Source organism: Rissa tridactyla, chromosome 4 (assembly GCF_028500815.1).
Source record: "Rissa tridactyla isolate bRisTri1 chromosome 4, bRisTri1.patW.cur.20221130, whole genome shotgun sequence".
NCBI classification, from domain to species: Eukaryota; Metazoa; Chordata; class Aves; order Charadriiformes; family Laridae; genus Rissa; species Rissa tridactyla.
Window position 1 is genome coordinate 43,143,485 of NC_071469.1, and position 27,509 is coordinate 43,170,993.

The window sequence follows — 27,509 nt, forward strand, 5'->3', positions numbered from 1 at the left end:
TTGTTGAAACAGATGCCAAAGATTTTATACAAGGAATGTCATGGCTGCTTTCTCTTTGTGCATTAACATGGTAGTAAAGCTACATGCATAAACGGCACACAGGGCACAGCCTACAAACCAAGAACACGTTGCTCACCCATTAAAAAAATAAAAATACTTTGAAGCACAGAATTATGCTGGATGTGCAGAATGTCTTTTAAGAGAGGATTTCTACCTATTTGTGCCCTCCCTTGGGCAACTATCAGTTTACGGCAGACTTTGCTTACAAAAACATTAGACAGTCCCCAGTAAACTTGGCCAGTATCGAAGGTGTCGTGGAATGTCTTCCAAGTCTACTTCCGTGTGCAGGCTGGATGTAGTGGCGAAGGGGCAATCACTTTGTGAGTATGTTCTTTCAGAGACAAAGTGAGAACCACGTGTTACAAGGAAAAAATCAGTACGCTTGTTCAGAAGATAAAGTCTTTTATAGCAGTTAATTTAATTGTACAGTCCTAAAACAGGGTGTTGGGCACTCATCTACACAAGAGCACACTTAATAAGCTGGGGAAAAAATACCACAGTTCCAGGACATTGCATCAAATGCCAGCCACTCCCAAGAGGAGACAACCCTCATGTGGTGGAAGAATTCTTGTCTATGTAAGCCAAGACGGAAGGTTTTTAGGCAGTTCAATCCACGATGGTCTCTTACTTCTTATAACTGGAACCACAACTCCACAGTACAAGACAGCGTTAGTTAGGTTAAGTGGTGTTTTTGCTAATAAAATCAGTGAATTCATTGTAGTCCTTTAATAAAAGGATGAAGTCCAGTGAGTGCCAGTTGCTAGGACCAAAGAAGAAAGGTTCCCATTTTCCAGGTGGATGTGTAAGTTCATATTATTAGAAAAAAAGATAAATCTGTGCAGTTTCTATGCAACACATCTGAGAACACAGAGGCTCCATAGACTCCAGGATCACTTAAAAAGTGGGGGGAAAAGTCATCACAACTCAAACTTCATATTTCAGAATTGCCTACATAACTTGTTCTCTTGTTCTGCTCTGGACAAGACTTTTAACTGCAACAAGCTGGCAGAGAAACTTGAGGAAAACCTGAGTACATGAGAACATTGTCAGGGAGAGCAAGACCCTGCTTACATTTTAATCTGGTATTGAAGTTGAAACGGCAAAAGCAGAATGCTTTGCCTTGTGCCATATGATTTGCTTTACCTTTTAGAGCTCTACTGGTCTTTACCAGGGGGTCTATTTCAACTCGACACTTCTTGCACTGCAAGACCACCGCTCATACCACAGTTCGAACACACTTGCTAATGAATCTCGGTTTAATCTTCCACAGCCAGAAGTACAGCACCTCCAAACGTAGGGCTGGTTGAATTACCAGGTGTAATTCACACATCAACACTGGCGATTTCCTGGCAGCACAGAGTCCAAACCTTCCTCGCAGGACATTGTGATCAGCAAGATGTTCCAAAAGAAGAATCAGAAGGCCATAAGTCTGATCCAATATAATAAGGAACAACACCATCCATCATTTGAACTAGGAATACTCAAAGCTTAATTAGCCAACCGTATTCTTAATATACTAAATTATACATACATAGATATATATATAGATATATATTTTTTAATTGGAATAAAATACACTGAATTTTGGTTTGCTCATTTACAAGGGAGCTCCCTCCCTTCCCCAGTTAATTTGAAATTAAAACCTAGAGGCTGAACATAAGCTCATTCCCAGCGTTCCAAGATGGACATAACACGAGAGGAGGCCAGACACTGGAAACATGCACTCTGGCTGCAACAGGTTAAGAGGTGAAAGGGAGACCATATGTTTTCATTTGTAACCCTGAGAACATAAGGAATTGCAAAGATCTGGAGAAGAGCCTGGGGGTTAAAGGTCACCAGGCTTTTTATTGCAGTTAAAGCAAACTCGGACTGGGTGATCCCATCCACGAGAGGGAACCGCTCTGCGGTCGTGTGAGCACTCGTCACAGAATCCCTGGCCACAGGCCCGACAGTGGTGTTTGGAGAGTTTGATACTGAATTCTTTCCGGCAGTTGTGGCAATGCAGGATTTCATGGTCTGGTACCCAGTATGCAGGTCGGGCAGCATCTTTTACCAGACCTATGGAGGAAGCGAGGTGGGGGGATGAGAAAGAGGGAAAAGAAAATTATCGATGAACATGAGCATGTCAATGTATTCCAGTGGAAGTAATCACACACTGCAAGTCATACCACCGCCATTAAGGGGAAGATGACCTACTGACAGAATACTTCAGTGCAATGGGTAGCCATTTAGGCCATTCTGCCATTCTCCCATGTTCTGCCTCTCTTCAAAGGGATAGATGGTTTCTCCTTAAATGATGGCATCTTCCCTTACTCAGACTCTTCCAGAGGTTAAGACACTTGCTTTTCCCTACATTCAGTTTCAGCTGTGTCCAAAAAAACCACAGTCACCAAACCAAACATTCAGAAACTCATGTGCTATCTGAACAGAGCGAGGGATTTATCTTGCCTTTCGTTGAGTCGGACAACAAATACCCACAAGGGTGACAGCAGCATATGCTGTAGGCAAGGCAGTGGAACGATGATCTGTGCAATGAGTAGGAAGTCAGGTCCAGCAACAGAAGATTCAAATGCGAAGTGTTTGCTGACATACCTGAACTGCTACCCAGCACATGAAAGAGCAGCAAACTTTCACTGTACTAAGCTCAGCATTAAACGTCACGTTACTGATCACTCTCCCATCATTACCAACCTGGACAGCTTCAGATTCTCAGCCCTCCCTTGCAGAAGTACCAAGTGCCAGCAGTATCCATGAACACACTTAAAAGGCACTCAGCATCTCTGGAAGAAAACCAAACCTGATAAAATGCTTTCTAATTGGCCAGTCTTTAGGGAACTCCAACTGGCAGGTCACTGCAGCGATGCATCAGGGGAGCACGAGTTACTCACAGCTTGGTGCAAACAGATTTACACAACAGGGAGAAAAGAGAATGTATGAGCTGGAGAAACAACGTGCTGAAAACCAAGAGGGAACATCAAGCAAGAGAGGTGCAGGGGGCTGTAGAACTCTCAGCCAACAGTAGTATCATAGTGGAGGTGCCAGCCTGTCACACAAACTCTTGAAATCTAATCAGAATTTGTGTTCTGTGGAAACAAAAATGCCTCTAGGCATAAAAATAAAAAAAAAAAAAAAAAATCTATCAGAAGCGAACAGAGCTCACCTAAGGGAATGTCCATGGCTGTCACCACTGCTCCAAGCGTGTTCTGCACAGCTTCCCCCACCTTCCTGGCAATAAGCGTCCCCCCTTCCTCATCTGAAGGCAGCTCAGCCACATCTGCATAACACAAGAGTGAAGGGCTCAACACGTAAGTCCAGTGCCATTCCTGCCAAGTTTCAGTTAATTCACATTAGCAAAAACAAGCAGCAAACCCAAAAGGCAGCTTGGAGCCTCTCCTCAGACTTTATCTCCCACATTCCCAATCTTGGATTGCAGAGTTTTCACTTCCATTTCAGCAATAATGGACAAAATACACAGTCTGCTGAAACAGCAGCATCCCTGCTCTGATACTAGCTCCACATCACCAGCACGTGCCAGAAAAAGATCCAATTAGAAAATAATTTTGTCAGGGGGTCAGATATCTGATAGCTTGTTGCAAGGGTCATCTTCCTGCCGAAAGAAATTGAGCTCTTGAGCTTCCCTAGTAAAAACTCTGTGCCAAAGCCCAGTTTGAACAACGTTATCTACACCCAATGAGAACGGTTGCGATCCAGAAACCAGAGACAAAGACTTCAGACTAATGATTGCCCAGGGATAATTCTGTCACAATCAACTCAAGATTACCTAACTGGATGCCCCTGTTTTCATAGCAGTTGTCACACACGCGCACTGGTGCTGGTCCCCAGCCTCGTTCAGGCACTGGACGGGTCTTGGAAGAACAGCCATCACAGAAGCCCTCTCCACAGGCCCGGCAGTGATGTTTAGTGTCGTTATCTTTAAAAGGCATGTTGCACTTATTACAACTCTAATCAGAACAACATAGAAAGAAAAACTGTTAGTTTGATCTTCCTTAATAGAAAAGTAGAGAGCAGAATCCCAGGATGGCAAGACTCAGGCTGAAACTGTGAAAAAAATACAGTTACACCCAAGACTTGGGTGCTACCAGCCCCACAGCTTTACCCTAGGGAAGTGATTCAGACAGGAATATGTACAGTGGTGAAGCCAACAGATTGCTGTGATCCCTTCATTCACAATCAGAAATAATTACAGCCACACCATGGTGGGTATTTGATCTTTGTTGGGGGTAAGAATTCAGAAGACAGTTTTAATTGAAGAAGTATCTGTTTCCTGCAAGACACAGGGAACCCTTTCTTAGTTGAATTGTTGGGGCCAGCCCTTTGCATCTGATACGAAACTAGAGTTTAATCTCTGCACCTATAAAAATAGTACTATCAACTGCAGTAGCCACATTTAAGATGTTGATTCTTTGCTTTGAAGAGCAAGTTCACGCAAGTCAGGATTTTCTGTGATACTGCTGGGAGAGGAGCTCACAAAAAATAGGGAGAAACAGTCTCTTTAGCAGGGTTAGGCAGAGTCTCTCTTTATATTTTCTCTGGCTAAGTCAAGAATGGGAAGAGCTGAAAGCATTTCGGTTTTCTCAAAATTGTAGGAGAAGGGCTTGCTGCAATAAAACAAGAAGCATTTTCAATATGCAAAATGCTGTATTACTTTAAAGGGTGAGGAAAAGGGGTTTTAGCTATGCAAAGCAGCTGCTATTTACCAGGATCTGAGAGTTGGGTCTCCAGTAAGATGGGGCAATCTGGTCTGTCAACCAGGAGGTCACAGCTTTTGTGGGTCCCAGGCTAAGTTCAGATACTGATTGTGCCATGAAATTCATCCCATCCAACAGACGCTGGGCTGCATTGTTGTTGTCTTTCAGAAATCCATCAGTCTGGAATGAAATGGATATTCATTTGAGAACAAAAGCAGGGAAACCTCATTTTTTTTAGATGCAGATGGCTCTGCAACCCACTGCTTCTGTTAAACTGGAGGACAATCAGGAGAAAAAAATTCACCAGCCCTGCTTTGAAACACAGGGGTAGGTTTTAATGGCGTATCATTCACACAAAGTGTTCATAAACTGGCGGCTTAGCCATTTCAAGATAGCTGAAAGATGACTGAAGGCCCTTGCAAAGGTTCTTTTCAACAGCAGAGACAGGGACCAGGTGTAATGAAAGCCAATCCATTTTCTCCATCAACGTCCAGAAGAACCAACATAAACATGTGACTGGCTGCACACATACACAAAGACTATCCAGCAACCAGACTTACCCCTGGCCAGACATGCTCAATTTCTGTCCTCACTACAGTGTTCACAGGATCTTGGTTGCCAAACCAGTACTGTCGGCTGCGGTACACCACCCCACAGTTGGGGCACTCAATCACATATCTGCAGAAGAGGAAGACGGTTTACCTCAGTGAGATACTGGAAGTCCAGTGCACCAGGCAGTGTAAAGGCAACAGAGAACAGAGAGATCTTAGCTGCAGTACTCACCCTGACCAGGCATACTTGGCAAGGCCCAGCCAAGGGGAGTCAGTGGAAGCAGAGGTTTTTGGCACCACGCTGACCTCCATCCCTCGTTCGTAACAGGCCTGTAACACAAAGGCTCAATTAAAACTGCATACTTGGGAATCCCAGATTCCAGGTTTGCAGCTGTTTGGCCACATAAAGCATATGATTCACATACAGTGCTCTCCACAGCAGTTGGGTTCACAATTTAACTAGTAAATGACACAGCATGCAGAGGTGATGACCTCTCCAAGCAAAAATACAAGTTCAATGGGGATCAATTTTTCTTGTCAAGGCCATGAGCACCCCTCCCATTTGAAAAAATGCAAAAAAAAACAGGCACATGGCCTGTGATATTCCTCATTTATTGGGCCATCCTTTCCTTCTCCATTCTTCAGACCTTGTCCTCGTGTCAATACTCACCTTGCAAGTGTAGACTCTGTTATCATACTGGTGAGAATATCTGCATCGACTTCTGGATTCATGAGGGACTCCTTCCTTTGCATGGTTCATGCTCTTCTTACAGCCACACCTGATTATGCAAAAGCAAACCATGAGTTGATGCTGTTAGACACGGGACAGGTGTCACCAAGAGTTCATTTATGTTACTATCCTACATTTGTACAGGCATTGTAAGCCCAAACCATTTTCACAACTGTACATACGGCGATGACATCATTTATGTCATTGGAAGGAGGCGTAGCAACTGTTTCACGGTACAAAGCAGCACAACACAACGGTTCAGCGCAGGAAATGATCACTTTAGCAAATTTAAATTTCGCAGAGAATTTTAGGAAGGCCTAACCAAGTTTGGAAATTGACCAGGACAGAGTTAACACTGCAGCCTTCGCAAGGAGCTGCTAGAAATTCCCTAATGAACATAAAAGAGCAGGAACATAGCACTATATCACACTTGAGAGAAAAAGTTTCCAGAAGCATAATCAGCCACAACACCACACTGCTATAGTAGCTCACTGACTGCCATCTACTGCCCTTCCAGGCTCAATCTTTGGGCTCTTCCTAGAAAGCTATGAGCCAAGCTCCAATGAAACCTGGGGCTCCACTTAGATCTAGTCATTGCCTAGTCACTGAACACAGCCTAGGCCCATGATGTTTAGGTAATAAAAACAGCACGAAAAGTCATCACAGGAAGTTTCAGGGGATTTCTCTAGACACTCCTTTCTTATTGCTCTGTGTGCATTGGGGAAAAGTTATAGGCAGAACAGGTTTGCAGCCATACACAAAAATAGAGTGGGCAAAGAAATGCAGACAGCTGGGCTGCGGCAATAACAGCCGTCCAATTCATGTAAGAGTTGAATTTCAAGCAAATTCTTCCTGGAAGTACTAGCTGATGACAGGTGATGTCAGGTGTCAAGACGTCACAGAAACTTTACGTTCTATGGCTGCAGACCAGGGCAGTACTATCTTCTAGAAAGATGAAGGTGCATTTTTCATCTATTTACCCACAGCTGAGGCACACAGAGGAGCATGTGAAATATTCATCTGGAAAGAAAGAGCTGTGAGCCATCTGGTCATCAGGGATCTCCCCACTGAACCGGTCGCTTAGAGCCTGTGAAACAGAAAAGAATGAACTGATAAGGGACTGAGAGCAATGCAGAAATTTTATGAAAGCTTTTGCAAGCAAAAACATGGGTTCCTCTACTGGAGGGAGAGGCAGAGAGAGAGAGAGTACAAAGCTAACAAGTAATGTCTTACTAACCTGGAAACAAAGACAAGGATTACAAACCAAGCCCAAAGACAATCTTGCACTTGTAAAGTGACCTGAATGCTTGTAAGAAACTTACTCTTCTCCTCTCCTCCTGCCCCTACTTTGAATTTTATAGTAGAAACGGGTGGTAGAATATTGCATCCACCTCTATGCATACAACCCATGCCCAAAATAGCAGGGTGCTTGCTAAAAGGGCTTTGCGTTATGGAAACCTCCAGAAGGAAACTCAGAGTCATTTCTCATAGTACATGAGGACATGTTCTTTGCCCCTCAGCTCAGAAAGCGCTGCCCTGAGCTTTCCTCTGGCCCCTTGAACAATTGCTCTTCTCTTGTGAAACTGCAAGACTGCGACTAAGAGATTTGTTCCCTTTCCTGGGAGCATCTGTTCTTAGATTAAGTCAGTCCTCAGCCTTGGCACACATAACTTTTTCAGTTCTTTCGGTGTTTTTTTTTTTTAAAAAAAAAAAAGTAATCACTGGAACAAAGATGGCTAGGGTTTTTCTTGATGGAGATCTTCAAAGGCATAAGGTCAAACTGAAGCTCTTCCTACAGCTGAGGTTACTATAGTGGCTGCTGGCCTTTCTCCTCCTCCCTTTCCCCTCACAGGGAAGTAGGGGAGGGAGCATATCTGCTGTCTAACAAGGGTTGACTGCACATACACACAGACATGCATGTATCTCTCACCACAGCTTCTCTCAGATAAGATCTCTACATAGACATCTGATTTCACAGCAAGGAAATTAGCTTTAAGATCTCTTTTAAGCTTGACTGATACTGGCCTATGGCTTCAAACATTAGAGGTAGACATAGATCTCTAGCAAGCTTCGTGTCCTTAGGAAGTGAAGCAAAAAATGTCAATTTGTAGTCAGTAGTGATCTGAACACAGCAAGCACTTTACTGGACATGCATTTAAGCATACTAGCAGCTATATCTGAAACTGGATTACTTGATTCTTGCAATAAAGTCCTAGAAATTAAACCGGAATTAACCACTCCAGCTGTTTCCCCCTTGCTGCCTCTCTGCTCCATAACGCAAGGAACTGTGTACATGCCACCCTGATACTTCCCTCTGTGCTTCAGTTACCTCCAACACAGAGCAGCTGGAATTATCTCTTCCAACAGCTGTGACCAGTGGTAGCAACGTGCAGAAATGTGTAGCACAGACTGCAAGTTTGAAGACTTGAAAACCCCTCTGACATCCCAGCAAGGTGAACTTTCTAAGAAAAATCACCAGCTGCCCCTGCACCTCCAATTCCTTTTCATCAGCCTTCTTGTGATCTGATGCTGCACCTCTGAAATGATACATCATTTGGCTTGATCCCATCTTGTTTCCTAGCTACTAACACATGTCCTTCCTCCTTTTTGCCTCCTAGCCCTTGGGTTACACTACACCCAAGTGCTAGGTTTTGCCAACCATTAACTCCCTCCAAGTCTCTTGTTGCATTCCCTCCCCCTGTGCTGAGGCCATCCTCAGGTCTTTAGGAATTTCACTAATAACTCCTTCTGGGCCTCCTCTTTGTAAATCACTGTCATTAAGTGCTTGTCACTCACAAGATCTGTTTTTTTTGTTTTCTTCCCCAGTCAGTTTCTTCACAGCTCAGTTTTCTGATTTTGTTCCATTTTCCTCTTCAACTTTTCTTGACCTTTCAGGATCTTTGCTAAGGTGTTTGTTTGTTTTAAAGTAAAAAAAAAAAAAAAACTATCCAGCCTATCTGGCTGTTACACAAAAATCATCATTGTCATGGAAGACTCACTTTATGTCCAGACATCTGCGAGTCTGCGTCACTGGTTCACATGCTCTACCTTTATTAGCTGCAACTGATAGTTACTAGCGATAGTGATAAAAATCAAGATTGTGATGAACTCTTCTCCACTTACTTTTAGTGCTTTGTAGATAACCCCAGGCTGTCTAGGTGACCGAGTGGTATTGTTCTCCAGCTGCTGCTCCACAGCTCGTCTAAGTCCAGAGAAATCTGTTGGAGGATTGTATGTCCTTGTTCCCTTGTAGTGGATTGAGCTGAAAGCCTCAGGAAAACAGCTTAGCTTCCGAAACCGATCCTGAATGAGCTTCTCAGGAACCTCAGAAGGATGATCTATATATAAGAGTATCAGTACAAGAGTATAAGCAACTGATTGTTTAAAATAATACTTAAATTGCGCAGTGCTTTCATATACAACACAGCGCTAGTTTTCCTAATTAACACTTCTAATACATCTGGAATGCAGTTACCATTATATTGTACAAGAAGGAAAAAGAAATAACGTGTTTCCAAAAGCAGTCTCTGTTTTTTAATACACAGCTTTAGATTCTAATACAAAGTTCCATAGGTAAAACCAGAAACATCTATGTTTGGAAATACAGATATCCAGAAAAAGCAGCAATTTATGACACAACATAAGGAAATTCCTTGTCAGCACACTTTTTAGTTCTTCTCACCAGACCATAACTTAGTATAGCTAGTCCTAGGACCTGATAAGTGGAGGACATGAACTTTACATGGGCTGCTTATTCTCCACGCCAACCCTGTAGCAAGGAAGACCGAGCCTCTATCAACCCTTCGTACACAGTGAAGCACTTCAGAACTGGGCACATCAGGTCAGGCTCCATACAGCTGACCACATTCTTCTGCCTGCTTCCAAGCACCTGCCGTACATTTCAGAATAAGGCAGATCCCTTCTTCCCTGCCCTAAAACTACATAAACACGCTTATCTCAATTACCCATTGAGACAGATGGTTACAGCTTGCTGCAAATCCACATGCTAAGAGCTTTCCTTCCCATTCCTACCATCATCAGAAGTGATCATAAAAATATAACTTTTTTACTACCCTGACTTTGCACATAGGTGCAACTATCATTATGCGTCACTAAATCCAACTTGCTGAAACAGCAAATTTCAATAACTATATGAAACCGCATTGCTAATCGGCAAATTGATATGTAAGAAAAGGAACTGCCTTGGCAGGTAAGTTAAAAGTAATTAAGAAGTCACCCTAATAATAACCAGAAGCTTCTATTAGCTCAACACATCACTAGTTAGAAAAGTCAAAATGAGAATGTGGGCCAGCAGGGAGCTGCTGTGGTATTACACAGCAGAAGACTCCCAGGTGTTCACAGACAGTAGGACTGAGCCTCAACTGCTGCAGGCCCTTCATTAGGGCTCTTGCTCATCAAAGCATCCGAGATGTACAGAATGAAGAAAGGTTTCATCATGCCTTCTGAAAAATGGAAAAAAATGGGCCCAGGAGAAGAAATTTAGATCCCTGTATAGTCAAAACCAAAATGTGCCATGACTTCCAGAGGACAGTGCATTTCACTCAGATATACAAATAAATTACACAATTTAAATATGCATAATCCAGTACGACACAAGTTAAAAGTACTGATGAAGAACACTGAAAGTGATGGGAATAATAGTGCATCAGGCCTGCTGCTTCAGACATATCAGATACTTGCACAGAGAAAAGTGTTGTCAAACCATCAGCTCTGTGCCACCACAAGCTCTATCCCAACCTCAGAACAATGTTGGTCCACAGAATTTAAAAAAAAAAAATAGGGTGAGGGTACTGTAAGTATTGCAGTTCATCAATTTCATTACTCTTGCTCATCCTAGTTTCTACATAGAGTTTTATTTTAGGTTTTTTGCAACAGGATACTCCATATACCTGCCAAAATCCCAGGGGTGTCTCAGTTTTCACCTTCGTCTGACATATCACTCATACTCATGATCTTGTACAACAACCCCTCCCATGGCTGGCAGAACTCACATCATGACTAGTCAGTGCCGATGTCCAGCAGGCTAAGAGGATTATTCTAGCTGATCTGGGGTAGTCAGATAGCCATCAGGGAATGCTCTGCTATTTCCATAGCCTGGCTTCCAGACTGGAACAAGCGAGAGCAAAACCCAAACCACATCTTTTACATAGTAGCAAAGAATGCTGAATATTCAATGCAACTTGATAATTTATAGAGAGCGTTTAGCACATTGCAATTCAATTTCTTACTGCCTACTCACCAGAGCCCAGTAGCTTGGTGTACACAGTCTCGTGAAAGATGATGACACCTGGACCCAAAGTTGACAGAGGAACATCTAGGCCACAACGGGCTGTGGTAGCTTTTAGCTCCTTGGTGAAATGTTTTAAATAAGCCTCCGAGGCATCACCAAGGAATTTGAAGAGATCATTGTGGAGCCTGTCAGCACGAGTACGGTAGATGACAAGGTCAGAGATGGCCAGGACCTTCAGCAGCAGCCGTGTTCTCTGGCTCAGGTTCACAGTGGCCCCCAGGAGGCCCTCTGTATCAATTACGACCACTTTGCGGACAGGGTCGTAGGCTGCCCAGACTCCAACTGTGCAAGACTCTTGGGCTGGAGACGTCTTGAAGACTTCCCGGCCATAGAAGAAAGTGTGGTTAAGGGTGTGAGACTTGCCATCCCCTGTGTTCCCAAAGATGGACACTACCTTTAGATGCTGATCAGGACTGCAGTCCAGTTTCTTAATAAAGTCTTCTTCATTCCTTACCTTCCAAAAAAAAAAAAAAAGTTATAACCATGCAATTAGAGTAAACAAGACTGAAAACACAGCTGGCTTCAGGATTCCTCAGATTAACGAGAGGAAATTTGAAGAGGAAGTAATCACTAAGTTTCTGAAGCACCAAGAAGTCCAAAGCAAAATATTAGAAAGCGGTTTTGTAATGCATACACATCAGTGGGATTTAGGCTGTTCCAGTAGCTGGTTTGGAAGTGATGTCTCACTGTGATTACCATCTAGTGAAACCTCTTGTACCTCAACCCATTCCCTGAGGCGGTCCTTTCAGAGAAGGGAACACAACCCCACTTCCAAGTCTGCCAGAACAGCTACTGAGAGCATGGCAGACACTCCCAGTAGCATTAGTCCCCTGGCAAACATCCAAATTCAGATGCAAAACAGGGGAGTGCTTTTGTCACCTTACCTTGCCTCATCCATGGAGGCTGAGCACCTGTTTAGGGAGAAAAAGCTCATCTGTGCAGCTGTGATGCATCTATCCACAGCTGGGGGCTCTCAGACACAGCCTGTCTCACTCCTACTGCTCTCCAGCTGACAGATCCTTCAACTGGAAGGACGGGCAGAGAAGAAGGTGGCAAAGTCATGCACTGGAGTCAGACGGTTGAAGCAGGTCAAACTGGCTTTTACAGAAGTGCCACAACTACCTCAATAATCCATTTCATAATTTACTGTATTGTGCTTTCATTTAAAATATAAACAAACAAAAAAAGCCCCACAAACAAAATAGACACACAGAAAACCAAAACAGACTAGACAGACATCAGCAGGTTACTTCTCTTTGGTTTCACATAAATTAAATGACAAGCACCACGCTATTTAGGTTAGAGAATAGGGCATTTTCTGTTCAAATACTAGAGCAACGTGGAACAGATAAATAAGCAACGAAACAGGTCAGGGCTCTGTACAAGAGCCTGTCTTGCTTTTGTTGCAGAATAGTGCCTTGGCTTTCAAAGGTTTCATGCTTCTGGAAATGGTTGTTTATCATTTGTTTTTTCTTCTAACAGGTTTTTTCCACGTGTTACATGACAGGGAAGAATGTGACAGGGGCACTTTTTGGGAAGGATTAAATCCACCTCCTCCGTCACACTTCCCTCCTCAAGGAATCCCCATCAGCTGAAAGATGCAGGGCTTCCATGGCCTCTCACTTGCCGCTCAACTTCTGGAAGCTCCTTGGCTATTTTCCCCCCGCCACGAGTACAGTTGGAAGGTCTCACGATACACAATCCACAGAGGCCATAAGGTAATAAATGGTTTCTTTGAACAAGTTTATTCTTAGATCAGCAAATTAGTTTAAGGCTCAGCGAGCCCCATTTGCTCTGGTCAAATCTATCAGCAGTACCTAGACTTTGAAGGAAAATAAAAAACAGACAGTGTGCCAAAAAAATAAGAAATAACCAGTGTGACAGATTATGGTTAGGAACAGCGTTCAGAAAGAAAAACTGTGGGCTGTGGGGCTGCAGTAACTTCTCATGGATTCAAAGCATTTAGGGCAGCCTCACAGTGTGGAAGAAAACAGGAAACAGAAATCAAAATGCTCTCAACAGAACATTTTCTGGTGTCTGTGGGAGACCATCAAGATACACTCAAGTTACAGGTGCAGAAGAAAGGGTCTGCTTTTTCGGTAGCTGTGATTATTAGCTTGTCATCAGGAATTTAGTTTAGATGACAGATGCAGTTTCTCCGAGTGTCTCTGGAGATGTCTCTGGGCACGAAAGGAAGTTCTTGGTTCACGGGATAGCTCCTAGAAACCATTCACAAATTTGATCATGTGTATGTAAGCAAAAAGGAATATGATGATTTATTCTCCAGATTGTTTTGGTTTTAACTCCCACCTCCCAAACTTCTTATATAAAGGTGGCAAGCCCTCTTTTTGCCAGAATCTGTGGTTATGCATTCCATAGACAGCATAAAGAAATACCAGTCTTCAAACAGCTGCTTAAGTATTGGCAAGACAACTAATAACTAAGGGCTTTTAGGCAGCACTCATTATTATTCTGGTACCAGTTTGGGAGCGTTTGTGGAAGGGGCTGAGTCAGTAATGTCGGAAGACACAAAGGACAATAGGGACACCAAGGATAAGGATAGCTCTGCAATGCATTCCCACCAGTAAGAAACAGGAGTCAACTCACACAAACTCCTCTGCAGCTGAAATTCTCCCTGGCTGAGCTACTGCAAATGTCCACACCATCAGCCGTCTTTCACATTCAATGTACTTTAACAACTGCTGATGACAGGGCAACTTACTGGGGGAAGAAGAGCTGGATTGCTGAGCCAGACAGAAGAAAAACTGGTTGCAGATTAATAATCCAGATCACTCCAGCAGAAAAATTATGCTGAATATCAAATCAGACACCCAAAGCACTGAGCTGTTACCCCCTTGTAAGGCTGTAGGGTCTTTCAGACTTCCTTGCAGAACAGAACTCAGGAGTGATTCAGACAAGCAAGTCACCCAGGAGCACAAGAATGCACTCAAGCCCAGCTAGTCCAACACTGTTTCTCACAGGACTCAGTAATGGGTGAGAAAGAACTTAAACATGAAAAAAGTAAACGTCTCTTAGCATGCTTTACCAGCTCTCAGTGGTCAGATGTCAAAGGACTTCCTGAACCGTGGTTGCATCTAGATGCTCATGTTTGGTAAAGAATCAGTAGACCTATCCCCTAGGAGGTTGCCTAACCCCTTTGTGAACCTAGTCATAGTTCTGGATCCTGCAACACCCTGTTAATACAACCAAAAAAACACCCCTTCCTTTTGTTGAATATGCTTGTATGTCATTGGATGTTCCTTGCTCTTGTGCATTTGTCTTCTTCAGTCACTACTGAGCACAGGGATGATACTCTCAAAGAACCATCCACAGCAATCCCCCTATCAGTAGTCAAATTTACTTCCCTTGAGCAAGTTCCTTTAAGACATTTAAAGTCAGAGTGGGTATAAAAGTGAAGTACTAATCCCCATTGGACTCAACTCCCACTTCTCCGTTTTGCTTCTCATCTCTAAAGAGATTTGCATGGTACCACCTTCTGCTGCATGTGCAAAGCGCTCATGTTTCCATAGGTGTGTCCACTCCCATGTTGCCCAAGAGCTCCACATCTCTGACATGAACAGCAGAGGGTAAATATGAAATCTTCCTTAAATTGCATAGCAATATCAATTAAGAATGAAAACTTTGTATGTCTAACCTAAGAGAAGAGGCATACCTCTCCAGCCCCTTCTTTATTTTGCCATTTACACTTTTGTGTAATAGCTCTTAGAAGAAGATTCCCGTCTAGAAAGAATAGTCTTTATCATAGGTTAGAATCCTGGTTAGCTTTCTTTTGTAGTTTTAACTACATTTCTGTGAGCAACTGTCATCCAGTCGTCCCCCCCCAAGTCAATCCACCCAAGCTGAGCTGAACTGAAAGTGAAGGTCTTCAGCAGGAAAAAAAAAAAGAGAACTTTACAGCTAAAGTCCTCTTTACAGAGGACACAAAAATTCATACCATGCTGCTGTGGAACACATCTAGATCTGAAGCCTCCTTGTCACCCATACTTGGAAATCTATTATACCTAACATAACAAGTTTCCTACATCTGAGCCATAATAAAAGTAGAACTGTTTAGGAAGAGACAAGAAACAAGAACTGCTAAAATGACATTCCTGCCTATGAATTTCTTGGAAACAATGTTATTAAAACAATAACATGTTAAAAACTTAGGAACAAAACCCATAAAATAGAACGGAGTTTCCAATGACCTGTACTTGTACAGCTTTAAATCTGTCTCCAGGCAAAACAAACACATTAAAAGAATCAGACATTTTTACCACAGTTTTCTCCTTTTAAAACATTTTATGAACGCTTTAAGGTTTGCTAATGTTCATGGAAGCAGTGCACAAAGCAGAGCTGTGCCACGACGACGCAATAGCTCAAAACAAAGATCAAGAGTGCTTGGCATAGTATTCATCAGAGTGCCTTCATTTGCTAGTCTTACACCGTCATTTTGACTTACATTGGTACTTTTGTTGTTGCATTTGGAAATCTTACTCTTTGCTTGACCTGATTTTAACAGAGTATTTTTAATAACTAAAATAAATACATTTTCTGCAATTAAGAAAGATACTGTCATATAAATAATTAAATTTATGAGTCACTAGACTTGTCTGACAACCAGCACACGACAATATTTTCTGATACACATCCACTATATCAATAAAGAGGATACAAATTTAACACACTTTTCAATGAATGGAAAAATAACCTACAAGATTTGTAACAGCCTATCCAAATATATACCAGCATAAAATTGCAAACATCTGAAACAAATCAGTCTTCAAGTAAAAGCAGTCAAAACAATGGAAAAAAATATACTAATTTCCCTTAAAGCAGTACTTAATACTGGCAATGCAAGCAATTCTGCTCACAGTTTAGAAAACATTTAAAATAATGCTTACAAGAATTCAAACTAACAGCTGAAATCAGAGGGAGAAACAGCAAAGCAAGCCAAAACAAGATCTGCAACCTTTTAAGCAGCCCTGAACTTCTAAAACACAAAACTGAGACAATTTTAGGTAACTGATCTTAAGGACAAAGTATCATATCAATCATTAAACCTGGAAACAGATCTGTCAGATCTGCCCACCTCAACACAGACTAGTTCTTTATGACACAACTTCTAAATTTTGGCAGTTGTGTTTTAACTCTAAAAAACTGAGTTCCTATCCTGAGGCAGATTCATACAAAATTTGTACGGGTGCACGCCTAAAGCTCCAGCTCCTACCGTGAGGTCATTACATCAGAATTTCAATGTACATTAAAACAAACAAGATTGAAACCTATAAAGCAGATTTCTTCCTTTCACTACAGCCTATGAGACAAATCTCAGAAGAATAACCTGCACCAGAGTACAGCGCTGCCACCAAAATTCACATCTCTGCAGAGCTCCTCAACCGCTCCTGGAAAGGCAGTGCAGGAATGCAACGAAATGCAGCTGGCTTACCCCAGCAACTCAAGTGCAACAGGTTAAAAGCAGCTGGAAAAACAGGTTAAAAAAAGCAGTTGGAAGTTCCTTGCTTTTGCCCCAGGAGAAACTTTTGTTCACAAATGTTTCTTGCTACCAAGTGAGAAAAAGCTCCCTGTGAGGAAGAGAAACTCTCTGCTATAAAACCCATGACGTCAGTAGAGTCATGAGAGGAGCTCTAGACTATCAAAATTCAAACCCTGTTCCCACTAAGATCATAGAATAATTCAGGCTGGAAGGGATTTCAGGGGGTCATTACTCCCTTCTAGCTTTTAGGGGCCTCCAAACAGGAGGAGATTTTGATCATAAGCAGGTGCTCAAGAAGAATCAAGGCTGACTTTTTAGCCCAAGCAGCTCCAGCTTCCTACCTTAGTTTTTCTCCTATACCTTTTCTTCTGCATGACTTCCTATGGAAAATGTCATTTATGTCATTACTCAAGTCTTCCACATATGACTTAACCATAGACATATTTGACAGAGAAATAAGTGCCTCTAAAACATGAATTTCCTAGAAGTTTGATGACAATAAACAGCAGAGTAGAAAAGAAAGACTCTACTAACCTCTCCAAGCAAAAAGTTTGTCTCTTGTCCACTCCACACAGCCACCGAGATGCAGTACTAAGCTGAGCAGTCATGCCCATACCTGCTAACCAGTAAGCATGCTGGCTGCTGCATGATAGCACACATGCTGCTTCTTACCCAAAAAGACAGACGGTGTGGATAAGCATTGGATAACAGGAGCCAGACATCTCCGAAATTAGACTTCATTAATTCTACTGCTCAAAGAGTTACTTGTTGCTATGTAAAGATTTTACAGTAGCTTGGGAGAGTTTTCCCAAAAGGGCTGTGTCAATGGATTAGTTTATAAACTTGCATGTGTCATGACAGTAGTTACAGTCTGGTATTCAGGAGTAAGTTATTAATCATTGACCCAGCAAACACTTAAATATACTTATCATTACTATCCTCAGTAATCTCCTAGACTTCAGCCAAGCTGACAGCAGACATCAGCATTCTCAGGATTGGAGCGCTACAGAGCCTCAAGCCCAAATTGAGTGACCTGACACCGGATGCAGGGAGGGCAAAATAGACAAGGGGGACAGACAGACACACCCTGAGGATTTAATGTTAGATTCCAACACTCCTCCTCAGCGTCAGCTAGTTTTGGTCTTATTCCCCACACTGGGTGCAGGTGTGGCTCAACCAAAGTAAAGCATCTGTATTAGGGGTTTTTCTAAGCTGAAGATTTTTATACCTGCTTACTTGCCTTCACTGCAGTACCACCTATGGGTTCTGTTGAGATTTGTTCTATTAGGCTCTATACACACCCATGAAAATTGCATCCCTGAACTGAGTATCTTTTTCAGACCAAAGTTATCCCGTTCCTTCCCACAGCTCTAACAAAGAAATTCAGGGATTCTGTTTTCATAGGTTTGTACAAGCCTAACAGAATGAGTCTCAACAGGACCCACAGGTCCCTGCAATGAAGGGTGGAGGCAGCCCATGTCTGAAGCCCACATCTATCTATTACACAACTCTTTCCTGAAAGGGACAGATAAGAGTTAAATCCTGCTTAACAACCCTACCCAAAGAGAGAGACCCTATTTCAAAGGTTTTAAAACAGTGGTAGAAAAAACTTAAGGGGATGGGAGGTAATCCAATTTGATTGGACTCCTCCCTAAATCAAGAGGCAATATTGACTGAATTACTGCTGTTATCAAATTAGTTACCTTTGTAGATGACAGATCAGTTATATGAAACTCCTGAAAGCAGAAGTAAGACTAGACAGCTCACTAACCTGTTTGCTAGCTGAAAAACTACTTTTGAAAGAACTCAAAATTAATAAAGACTTCAAGGTAAATGCAATTGCTGCAGAAATAACACTAATTTAATAGCGTCATCTAACTCCTAAAGAAAACAGTAAACAATGAAGCAGAAAGTATTATTCCATATCCTAAGTACCTTTCAAGTTCTCCACAGACATTAATCTGGCCACACAGCTACCCATTACCACCCGAATGTCACAGCTGTAGCAGCAGCAAAGACCACATCCAGGTGAAGAGACTTGCCCAGAAGACAGCAAGTCAGTGAGCAAGTTCATGCTGTAAGTACTAGTCTTCCTCAATACTAAGGGTAACTAGATTACCTGTGTGGACACTACTTCATACCACTGTCCTTGTTAGAGGGGCATTTACAAACTTACTTGTATTATAGTTCCAGTCTTCCTAGAAAATAGTTACTCTGGTTATTTTCCCAATTACAGGGTGTTTTGACAGGCAGGGCAAAGGACTGTGAAACTTCTGCCTTTACGTGATCCTGAAGCAAGGCATTAACAACCCAGGTAGAAAAAGTAGGTGTACTGCAGCAACACCTGACCCCTGCAAAAGGGAGAAAGTGGAGGAGATGGAAAGGATAGAAGGGCTGGAGGGCAGCAAGCTGCCAGTGCCTTTTCCTTTCTTGAATGCACCTGAAAGCACTAGCATCCTGCTCCTGCTGGTGGCACCCAGGAGCCCAAAAGGATTCACTGGATAAATGCAGAGAGAGGTACAGCAGGGGAAGCACTAGAACACCCCCCCACCAACCCTATTTGCTTCAGAAACTCCTCAAATCAAACAGTGGGTAATTCCAGAGTGGCTTGCCATCAGCTTCTCTCACCCATGACATGCTCTCCTTTGCCTCCACACCTGCACTCATTTCAGTATATGGACAAAAGAAACAGCAAGCAAGCAAGAGATTTGACTTTAATTACGCCCCAGGAGAGATGCATCACGAAGAATGTGCAAGAGCAGTTCCAGGGAAAAGCAATATTTAGAAGTGGCTATGTTCAAATCAGCTAGGAGTCAGTCTGAGACTGTTAAAGGAGCTGTGCATTTGTTGGATGGATGGCTCCTCCCCCATCTTCTAAAAATATTCTTCAAAATACTGGTATATGTCCAGTGGAAGAAAGAACACTCCCAACCAGCAATTGCTAAGTAGTTTTTCTACTACTTCATTCCAAGGACAGAAAAACAATGCACTTTAATGTAGGAGAGGGAACTGCAAAACTGATAACAGATTGGGATAGGAGGAATACTGAAAAATAGCAAAGTAATAAGGAAAAACTTCCTGGAGTGTAGGACAGCAAACTCCCAAAAAATACTTTGGCAAGAAAACCTCTCTGAAGTGTAGAGAGTAGGAAAACTCATCAATAATACAGCAACAGTGACGAGGGAAAAAAATTACATATCCTGATCCAACAGATCACACTGACCTAAAAAACTTGGATCCTTCTACACTACTTCTTCCTCCTTTACGTGCATGGCAAATATACCAGCTGTGACTCTTCAGTTTACAGGATACAGACTAAAATTCCCAAAAACTTACAGCTGACTCTAGTGCCCTAAAGCACAAAACAAAAATATTCCCCCAATAACAAATCAAGCAAGAGTGACATAAAAACTAGTACTATTTGCTAGACAAATGCTTTTCTACCAGAGGCAAGCACTAAGACTTAAGAGATTGTGATCTTCTCTTAGATCTTAGCTTGCATTGACTGACAAAGAATACTTGCCTAGAAAAAGCATTCTTAGTGACTCTCCATTCTCTCGTGCCTAGACTTTGGGCAGGCTCAAATGAGTAGGTAATAAGCAAAAATCACAGCACTTTCATCAGGTTTACAGTGGGAGTGAGAAAAGCAGAGCAACTAGCATCCCTAAAGAGGTATCACTCTGTATTCTGTAATTTTTTAACAAGAGGGGACAGAAGAGGACACATGGACTGCTATGCTATTAGAGGATGGTTATTTAATGATTGTATAAAATGGTGTGCATTTAAATAAGGGCTATGGGTCATTCTGTGTCATCTAAACTGACTGTAAAGCATTATATAGATCCTGCTCAGTATTTGCTGAGGGGAAGAGCTTAATCCTTTAGATATCTAACGCTGCTAGCAGGAGTAGGAAGAACTCAAGGAATGGGGCTGGATTTAGGAAATTAGATGTCTATTGGCAAAACAAAAAGACCCTGCTAACTGAAGAAAGGGGGTTCATAGCGGGTATCTCAGGGGAGACCCAATAATAAACGTATGCTCCTTCTTACACATAAAATTATACTGCTGGGGATATTATTATTTTTGTGACTAGCTAGAGGAAAAACTTTTTTTCCTTCCCATTTCCTTTGTAAAACAGGCTACAAAGTCAGTACCTTTTATTTTTCTTTGCAACCCAGAGATAGGGTAATTCCTTGTGACAGAGAGAGTTTCTGGTCAAAGATCAGTGAACTCTAAGGCAGACTAAATCAAGCATGTCCCCTAACTTCTGAGGTCAATGAAAGGCTTTCTCTGCTTCTATAAAATATATGTGCTAAGTCCTTCATTAGGCCTTTCGAAAAAGCGTTATCGTAGAAGCCACTAGTGACACTACAACCAAGTTCTGATCCTATAGTAAGAACTCAACATCTGTTCCCCAAGATAAAAATATCAAATTGTTGTTATGCGTTGTTAAGCATTTCTTCTTCCCCCACCTCAGAAGTAGTAGTAGAGTTCACTGTACAACCAATTCCTAACTCTCTCCTTTATGCTGAAGGGCTCCATTGCAAAGGTGTGTAAGGACAAAGCAAAAATGGATAATACTGTTCCAGAAACTGCATAAATGTAAGTACAAGAGACAGATGTGTAAAAGTTCAAGAGACAGTGACAATATCAGGACTCAAAACAATTATCCTAACCTGACTCATGTTTTTGTTGTTGCGTTTTGCTGTGTTTTTCTTAATAGATCCATGAGCATAAGGGAGTTTTAAAAAAGATCAGTTAATTGATTCTGTAAGTTCTTAAGGGAAAGGCCTCCTGTGTGCAAGGGGCAGCACTAGTGACAGCACAGTGATGCTTGTTTGAAAATTCAGCAAGTTAGGGATAAGAAAGGAAAGCTGACATCTTGATAGAGCAGATCAGCAGATTCAGTTGAGGGATTTACATGCATGAAAAAAAAGACAGCACACAGTTTGAGTCTAACATGGCAAAGAGATGTGGAAGACGAGAGCAGTGACAAGACCAAAGCAACTGGCTGAGGAAGTAATCCCCACAATATCACTCACAGTAGAGATGAGCAAGGAAGAGAGACTATGTCAGAGCCAATTAACAAACAGATGCTGCGGTTATCAAGAACAATTTTATTAAGTCTCAGCTTTAGATATACAATAGATAAGGGCAAAAGTTTAATACTGTGTAAAGCAAAACTGCATAAAAAACCAGCCTGAGAAAAAGGACCTAGAATGGGATCTAAACTGCAGGTGATGCCCATTTGTAAAACATGGACAAGATTTGTTTTCTCATAGAAGAGGTCAGTAAGGTCTTGTGAGGGGTGATAAGTCCTGGAAGAAGGAAAGGAAAGTTTGTGCTTTGGGTCAAGATGGCCAGGGACTAACTCACAAGAGTCACAAAGCATCACGCTGTGTGTTGTGTGAGACAGGTAGGGTTGGACTCCATGAGGAACAACCTCCTTCTCTGGTTCTTCCACAGACTTGGAGCACAATCCTGGATTTAACCTTTAGCAGCATTTGCTTAACATGAGATAACCAATCTCTTTTTGAGGTGCTCAGATATAGTGCTGTTATGATGAACATCACAGAGAAGTTTGCATTTCACAGATAGGAACTTAAGCTACCATCAACACACAACTGCTTCATAAGTGCAGGTTTAAAATGGGATCTTTCCTGACTAAGTGGATTTGAAACATGCACAAGAAGTCCTCAGCTTTCCGAGCTTATGGTTATGTCTACAAAGCACAAAAAGCTCCAAACTAGCTTTGAGCAGGCCAGCACATCTGTGCAACATGGCACAAAGACAATTATGCAGATCTCAGAATTATCATAGCTGTATCACTGCAGTGCTGAGCCCAAGCTGAGAATCTCCACCTCTCAGCTAAACTAATTTGTTCAGGCACAGCTCCTTATGGATTAATGTACATTTCTTCTGACTCTGGAACCAGCTCAGTCATTGCTTACACGCTATAAACGTCCTTCAGTTAGAGCTACCACCTCCAAGAAGCCAACAGGAACAATGAGATGAAATAAAACAACTTGAGCTTAACAACTCCAAGTTCCAAACAAAAGCAGAAAAGAAATCTCTTTGCCTTGTGTTCCCATCTCTTTGAATCTCTTGCAAGTTAAAGGTTTGTAAGCACGTATATATCACCAAGTATCTCGGATCCATCGCATTTGCTCAGTAGTATAACTAGTTCTGCCTAATTTTGTAGGACTAGCATTTAACATTGCTATGGCAGACTCTTCCACTAATAGAAAAATCAGCAATTTCATCTTATTTCCTAACTAATGCAACAATCTTCAAGTTCCAAAGGTCAGAAAACAGACGGTTGAAGATAGCTGGACTCCATGATTCTAATAGATCCTTCTCCTGTCTGCTCAAACTTAAAAAGTCACACACCCTCAAACCCCCAATCTCCACACTTCAGGTTATTACTGTTTTGGCATTTTTGGACAAAAAGTTGGTTTAAATAATCTTGCTAATGACAAGCACAAAAGAAAAGACTAAGGATCACTTTCCTACAGCTAAACCAGCTGTTCAGTATTATCAAGAGCAAAGGATGCTATAGAAGATGTCCTCAGAGCTAGCTAGTCATCCGACAGCACTCTCTAAATAAAGGTCCTCATGCTCACTAGGAGAAACATCACCATAATAGCAAGCTCTCTTTAAGTTCCAGCTGCCGGAAAATATTTCAATTGAAAACTCTCAAACTGCTTTGAGACTGGCTGTGAGATGTCATGTAAGTATTCAGCTATGAGGAAGAGAAGACCACTCCAGATGGAAGAGCTCTGATTCAACATCTTGGAAGTTAAGCAAGCTCATTTTTAGAGAGCTTTTTCAGCCCTCTTCTGATCAAATTGCTATGATCTGATAAAGGACCATTGCTGTCCCAATAAGGAACTTGGCTTTATTGCCCATGACATTTAAATAGCCATGCACTTGCTTGCAAGAGGCAGCCAAAAGTCTGCCTCAATAAGACTTACAGATTCACAAGTATAAGGATAACTTAAAATGGTGCAATCACACACAGCCGTGGCTTGCTGTTCTAAGCAAGCGGCTTAGAACAGGACAGCCCTGTTCTAAGGCATTTCAGAGCTTGCTATAGTGTCTTGGTGAAGATTATTGAAAAGTCTGCATCTTACAATAACAGTTGCATCTGCCATGCATTTCAAAGAAATGCGTGTGCGCTTTGGGGAGGCATACAAACTTAGGACTCCTACTACACCTGAAACTCAGTCACTCATTTTACAGTCACTGGTGTCCTGCAGTGTTTTCAATGTCAGTGCATCATAAGGACTGTACCATTCCTCCTTTTCCACTCCAAAAGCCAGGAGAATTTGTCAGCCAGTACACCTGAACTGACCAAAATGCAATCCAAGTATCTTGCATCTATTCTATGCTATAGTGTAATTACAGTGTACATACATATATACACACATACTCTTCTATAGCATAGAATAGGTGCTTCTATAGCATAGAAAAGATACTTGGGTCACATTTCCTTGCAATGCATGGTAGATGCGTTGACTGTTACTATGATGGATACAAATAACTAATCTACCAACAATCAAGACATCATCACAATTCTTTTTACCGCCAGTAACATGAACATGTTAAGTTAGAGCAACAAGATACTGAGTCTTCAGGTGACTACACATTTTCTTTAAGTGCCTCCTGAACAAGATTTAACACGAAGGATGCAATCTAGAAGACAGAAGATGAAGCTGAATTTTTAGTTGTGTAACTAACCTGCTCTGTGACTTTCACACATTGCTGTTTTTACATATGTAAAGTCCTTATGCTCACCAAATGTAAGGGCCAACAGAAAAGTTAATTAACTGCATATATTGAATGCTAGACCCTCTAAAACAATGCATCCTGAGAGGCTGTTCCTAGTCAACTAGTCTTTCTATCATTACTACCAGCAGGCCTACCCTAAATTGATGGCCAATTTCCCCCTCTTTCAGCAAAAGGTTATCTTGGAATAATATTTGTGACAGCAATATAGCTTAACCATGATGTCAGTAGGACTTGGACGGCACACTTTGGACCCTTATTTCTGCTTTATCCCATTCCTAAAAATCAGATAGATTTACTGATGCTAAAGGAGGGTAGCAGGGGGCTATAGACTTGCATTAGCACTGCTTGGTACAGTGCCCACTCCTAGTCATACGGTAAGAGATTGGCCGCCAGCACTCCCATTTGCAGGATATCTACTGCAACCCTCTCGGTTCAGTTTTGTTCAGGAATGATCAGCATCCTGCACAGACAGCTCTTATCTTAGTTGCGTGTGTCTCAGTACAGAGCCAATTCTTTCGTCAGCTTCGCTTACCAAGCCTCTTAGAGGAGGCTCTTGCCACACACAAGGTTTTAATGAACTTGACCTTTTGAGGAACTCATGAGCAAGGCCAAGGCCGCTCCAAGGCACTGTGTCTTTTTGGCCCAAGATACTCACTCGGTGCCACTTAACTAATTTTGTTACCATTGCTGCCAGTTACACTTCAAGTATTAATCATGCATCACAGCAGCCTGTTGGGACCAAGATAGAAACAAAAGGATCTCGCCTGTTCAAACAAACTACAGCAGTTCTTACCTGAATCTCCTCAGTTTCATCCACCAAGAGGAAACTCACAACTTTCTCTGTCATCTTCCTTCTCTTGGTCTCCTCATCCATCCCCTCCTCCTCTTGCTGCTCTTGGGCTTTGCCAGCATGGTACACGGTGACAGGGTGCTTCCTTCTGTTCCCCCCAGCATGTGTTCTCTTCTGACACTCCACGCAGAGGTTGATTTTGCACACCTGGCACCTCACCGCTGCTATCTGCCTCGAGCCCGTCATACTGGCGTGCATTATGTTCCCATTGGCACCTTTGCAGGAGTCACAGTACGGGACATGGCCGGGTCTGATACGGGTCCGTTCATGGTTCCGTAACCTTTCTGGCTGATGCAGCTCTTCTTCACAACGCTGGCACTGTAGGCTCCTGCACTCGTCACACTCAAAGATTGCTTCATCTGTCCCACTGCAAACATAGCTTTCCTGGCACAGGAGTGTCGTGTTCTGTCCCTTCTCTGCAGTTTGTGTGTGGGCGCTCATCTTCAGATTTCTTTAAAGCAACGTTTTTGCCTCCTGTTTCTGTTTTGAACAATGGTATTTGTAAGAGTCAGCTGCAAAATTAGTATTTTCTCAGGGGAAAGAAACACAACAGGAATTCTGTCCGCACTTAATTTTAAATAATGAATAGATGTTTCTACAACATTCATACACTGACCTGCCTCCCCCGAAGAGTCTTGTTAAACGCAGATGAAGTTTCCTTTGTCCAAAATAAACTTAAACAATGTAGCTGGTTTCATGTATTGTTATACCCGAACGCTGGTATACATTCTTTCTCTGCTTAGCTGTACAATGTATTTTCAGCGATGGGAAAACCCCCAGCCTGGTGTACTTCAGCAGACAGGGCAAGTATTTCCCTGGAGCAGAGCACGGAGAGAGACAGTTGGTGACACAGAGGCAAAAAAGGCATCAAAAAGGCACAAGTGCATATACATGTACGTGCACAGAGAGGACTGTGTCAATACTAGAAAATTCTCCACTTTCGCTCCCCGGCTAAGCCCCTCCTTCAGAGTTCGCAGTATTTATGTGCTGGGAATTTCCTGATGTGCTCCGCCAGATAAACAGAAATCCGCTCTCTTTTGTGCGCTCCTTCGAGCGGCGCCGGGTAACGATCGCTACCGCGGCCCGGCTGACGGACGACGGGTTTCCTCCCTCCCTCCCTTCTTCCCTCTCTCCCTCCCTTCTTCCCTCTCTCCCTTCCTTCTTCCCTCTCTCCCTCCCTTCTTCCCTCTCTCCCTCCCTCCTGGACCCCAGCTGCCGAGGCCGGCCCCCGCAGCCAGCGCCGGCTGAGGGCAGCCTGCGCACCCAGCCGCCTTTGTCTCGACCCGCTGCCCGCCGCCTGCGCGGGGCCCCGGCCCTGCCTCCCCCTCCCCAGCGCCCCGCTCCGGGCTGACCCTCTGGTTTCGCAGACCGGCTGCGAGGGAGGGAGCGATGGCCGGGGCCGGCGGCCCAGGCAGCGCTGCCCCGCGGCGTCCGCCACTTGTGGCTGGGCCGCCCCCGGGCTGGCCTCGGAGTTGGGGGGGGGGGGGAAGGGGGCGGCGGGTGGCCCCCTGCCACACGGCCGCCCTTACGTAAGGCCGGTGCCCGCTCCCGCACCTACCTGGGGGCTGCGCCCAGCGCGGCGCCCTCTGATGCCGAGCAGCAGCAGGGGAGGACGGGGGAACCCCCCCGGCTTCCTCCCGCCCAGCGGCGGCGGCGGGCGGGGAAACAAAGCCGGCGGGGCGCCGCGAGCCGGGCTATTGTTTACCAGCCGGCGGCCACCGTTCTTCCCCTTCCTCCCGCCGGCACCCGGTGACTAAGGAGTCGGGTCCCGGCCGCGGCTTCCTCCTCCTCCCCTCCCCCGCCGCGCCCCGGGGGGGTGTCCCGGTTCTCCACCCCAGAGGCCGGGGCGGCGACCCGACCATGCAGGCGAGGCGCCCGGCAGGGCAGGACCCGCCGCCCTCCGCCCTCTCCCCTCGTTGTCAGCCGGGATCAGCTGACCGCGGGCAACTTCAGGGTTATTTTCTCACGGCGGAGACGGGAAGGCGGCGGGCGGGAGGCGGGGCGGCGCTG

At 43.4% G+C, this 27,509-nt stretch overlaps 1 protein-coding gene across 1 annotated transcript; it reads right to left on the minus strand.

The window, feature by feature from the left end:
* On the minus strand, nucleotides 1–27,509 carry ZFYVE1 (zinc finger FYVE-type containing 1). Its single transcript, XM_054198395.1, has 13 exons — nucleotides 27,058–27,509; nucleotides 26,116–26,314; nucleotides 25,443–25,979; nucleotides 11,311–11,815; nucleotides 9,174–9,388; nucleotides 7,031–7,137; nucleotides 5,991–6,099; nucleotides 5,553–5,650; nucleotides 5,330–5,447; nucleotides 4,779–4,949; nucleotides 3,842–4,022; nucleotides 3,221–3,334; nucleotides 1–2,118 (listed from the first exon to the last, which is right to left on the minus strand). The coding sequence occupies exons 3-13, from the start codon at nucleotides 25,938–25,940 to the stop codon at nucleotides 1,886–1,888; spliced, it is 2,349 nt and encodes a 782-aa protein (XP_054054370.1). The 5' UTR covers nucleotides 25,941–25,979; nucleotides 26,116–26,314; nucleotides 27,058–27,509; the 3' UTR covers nucleotides 1–1,885.

What these genes read in the sequence shown, in the direction of transcription:
- ZFYVE1 (XM_054198395.1), bottom strand. Translation starts at nt 25,940, where the DNA reads ATGAGCGCCCACACACAAACTGCAGAGAAGGGACAGAACACGACACTC. An exon ending in CACCAAGCTACTGGGCTCTG is followed by an intron (nt 9,389 to 11,310) that starts GTGAGTAGGCAG and finishes TCTTATATATAG; the next exon opens with ATCATCCTTCTGAGGTTCCT. An exon ending in TCTGTGTGCCTCAGCTGTGG is followed by an intron (nt 6,100 to 7,030) that starts GTAAATAGATGA and finishes TTGCATAATCAG; the next exon opens with GTGTGGCTGTAAGAAGAGCA.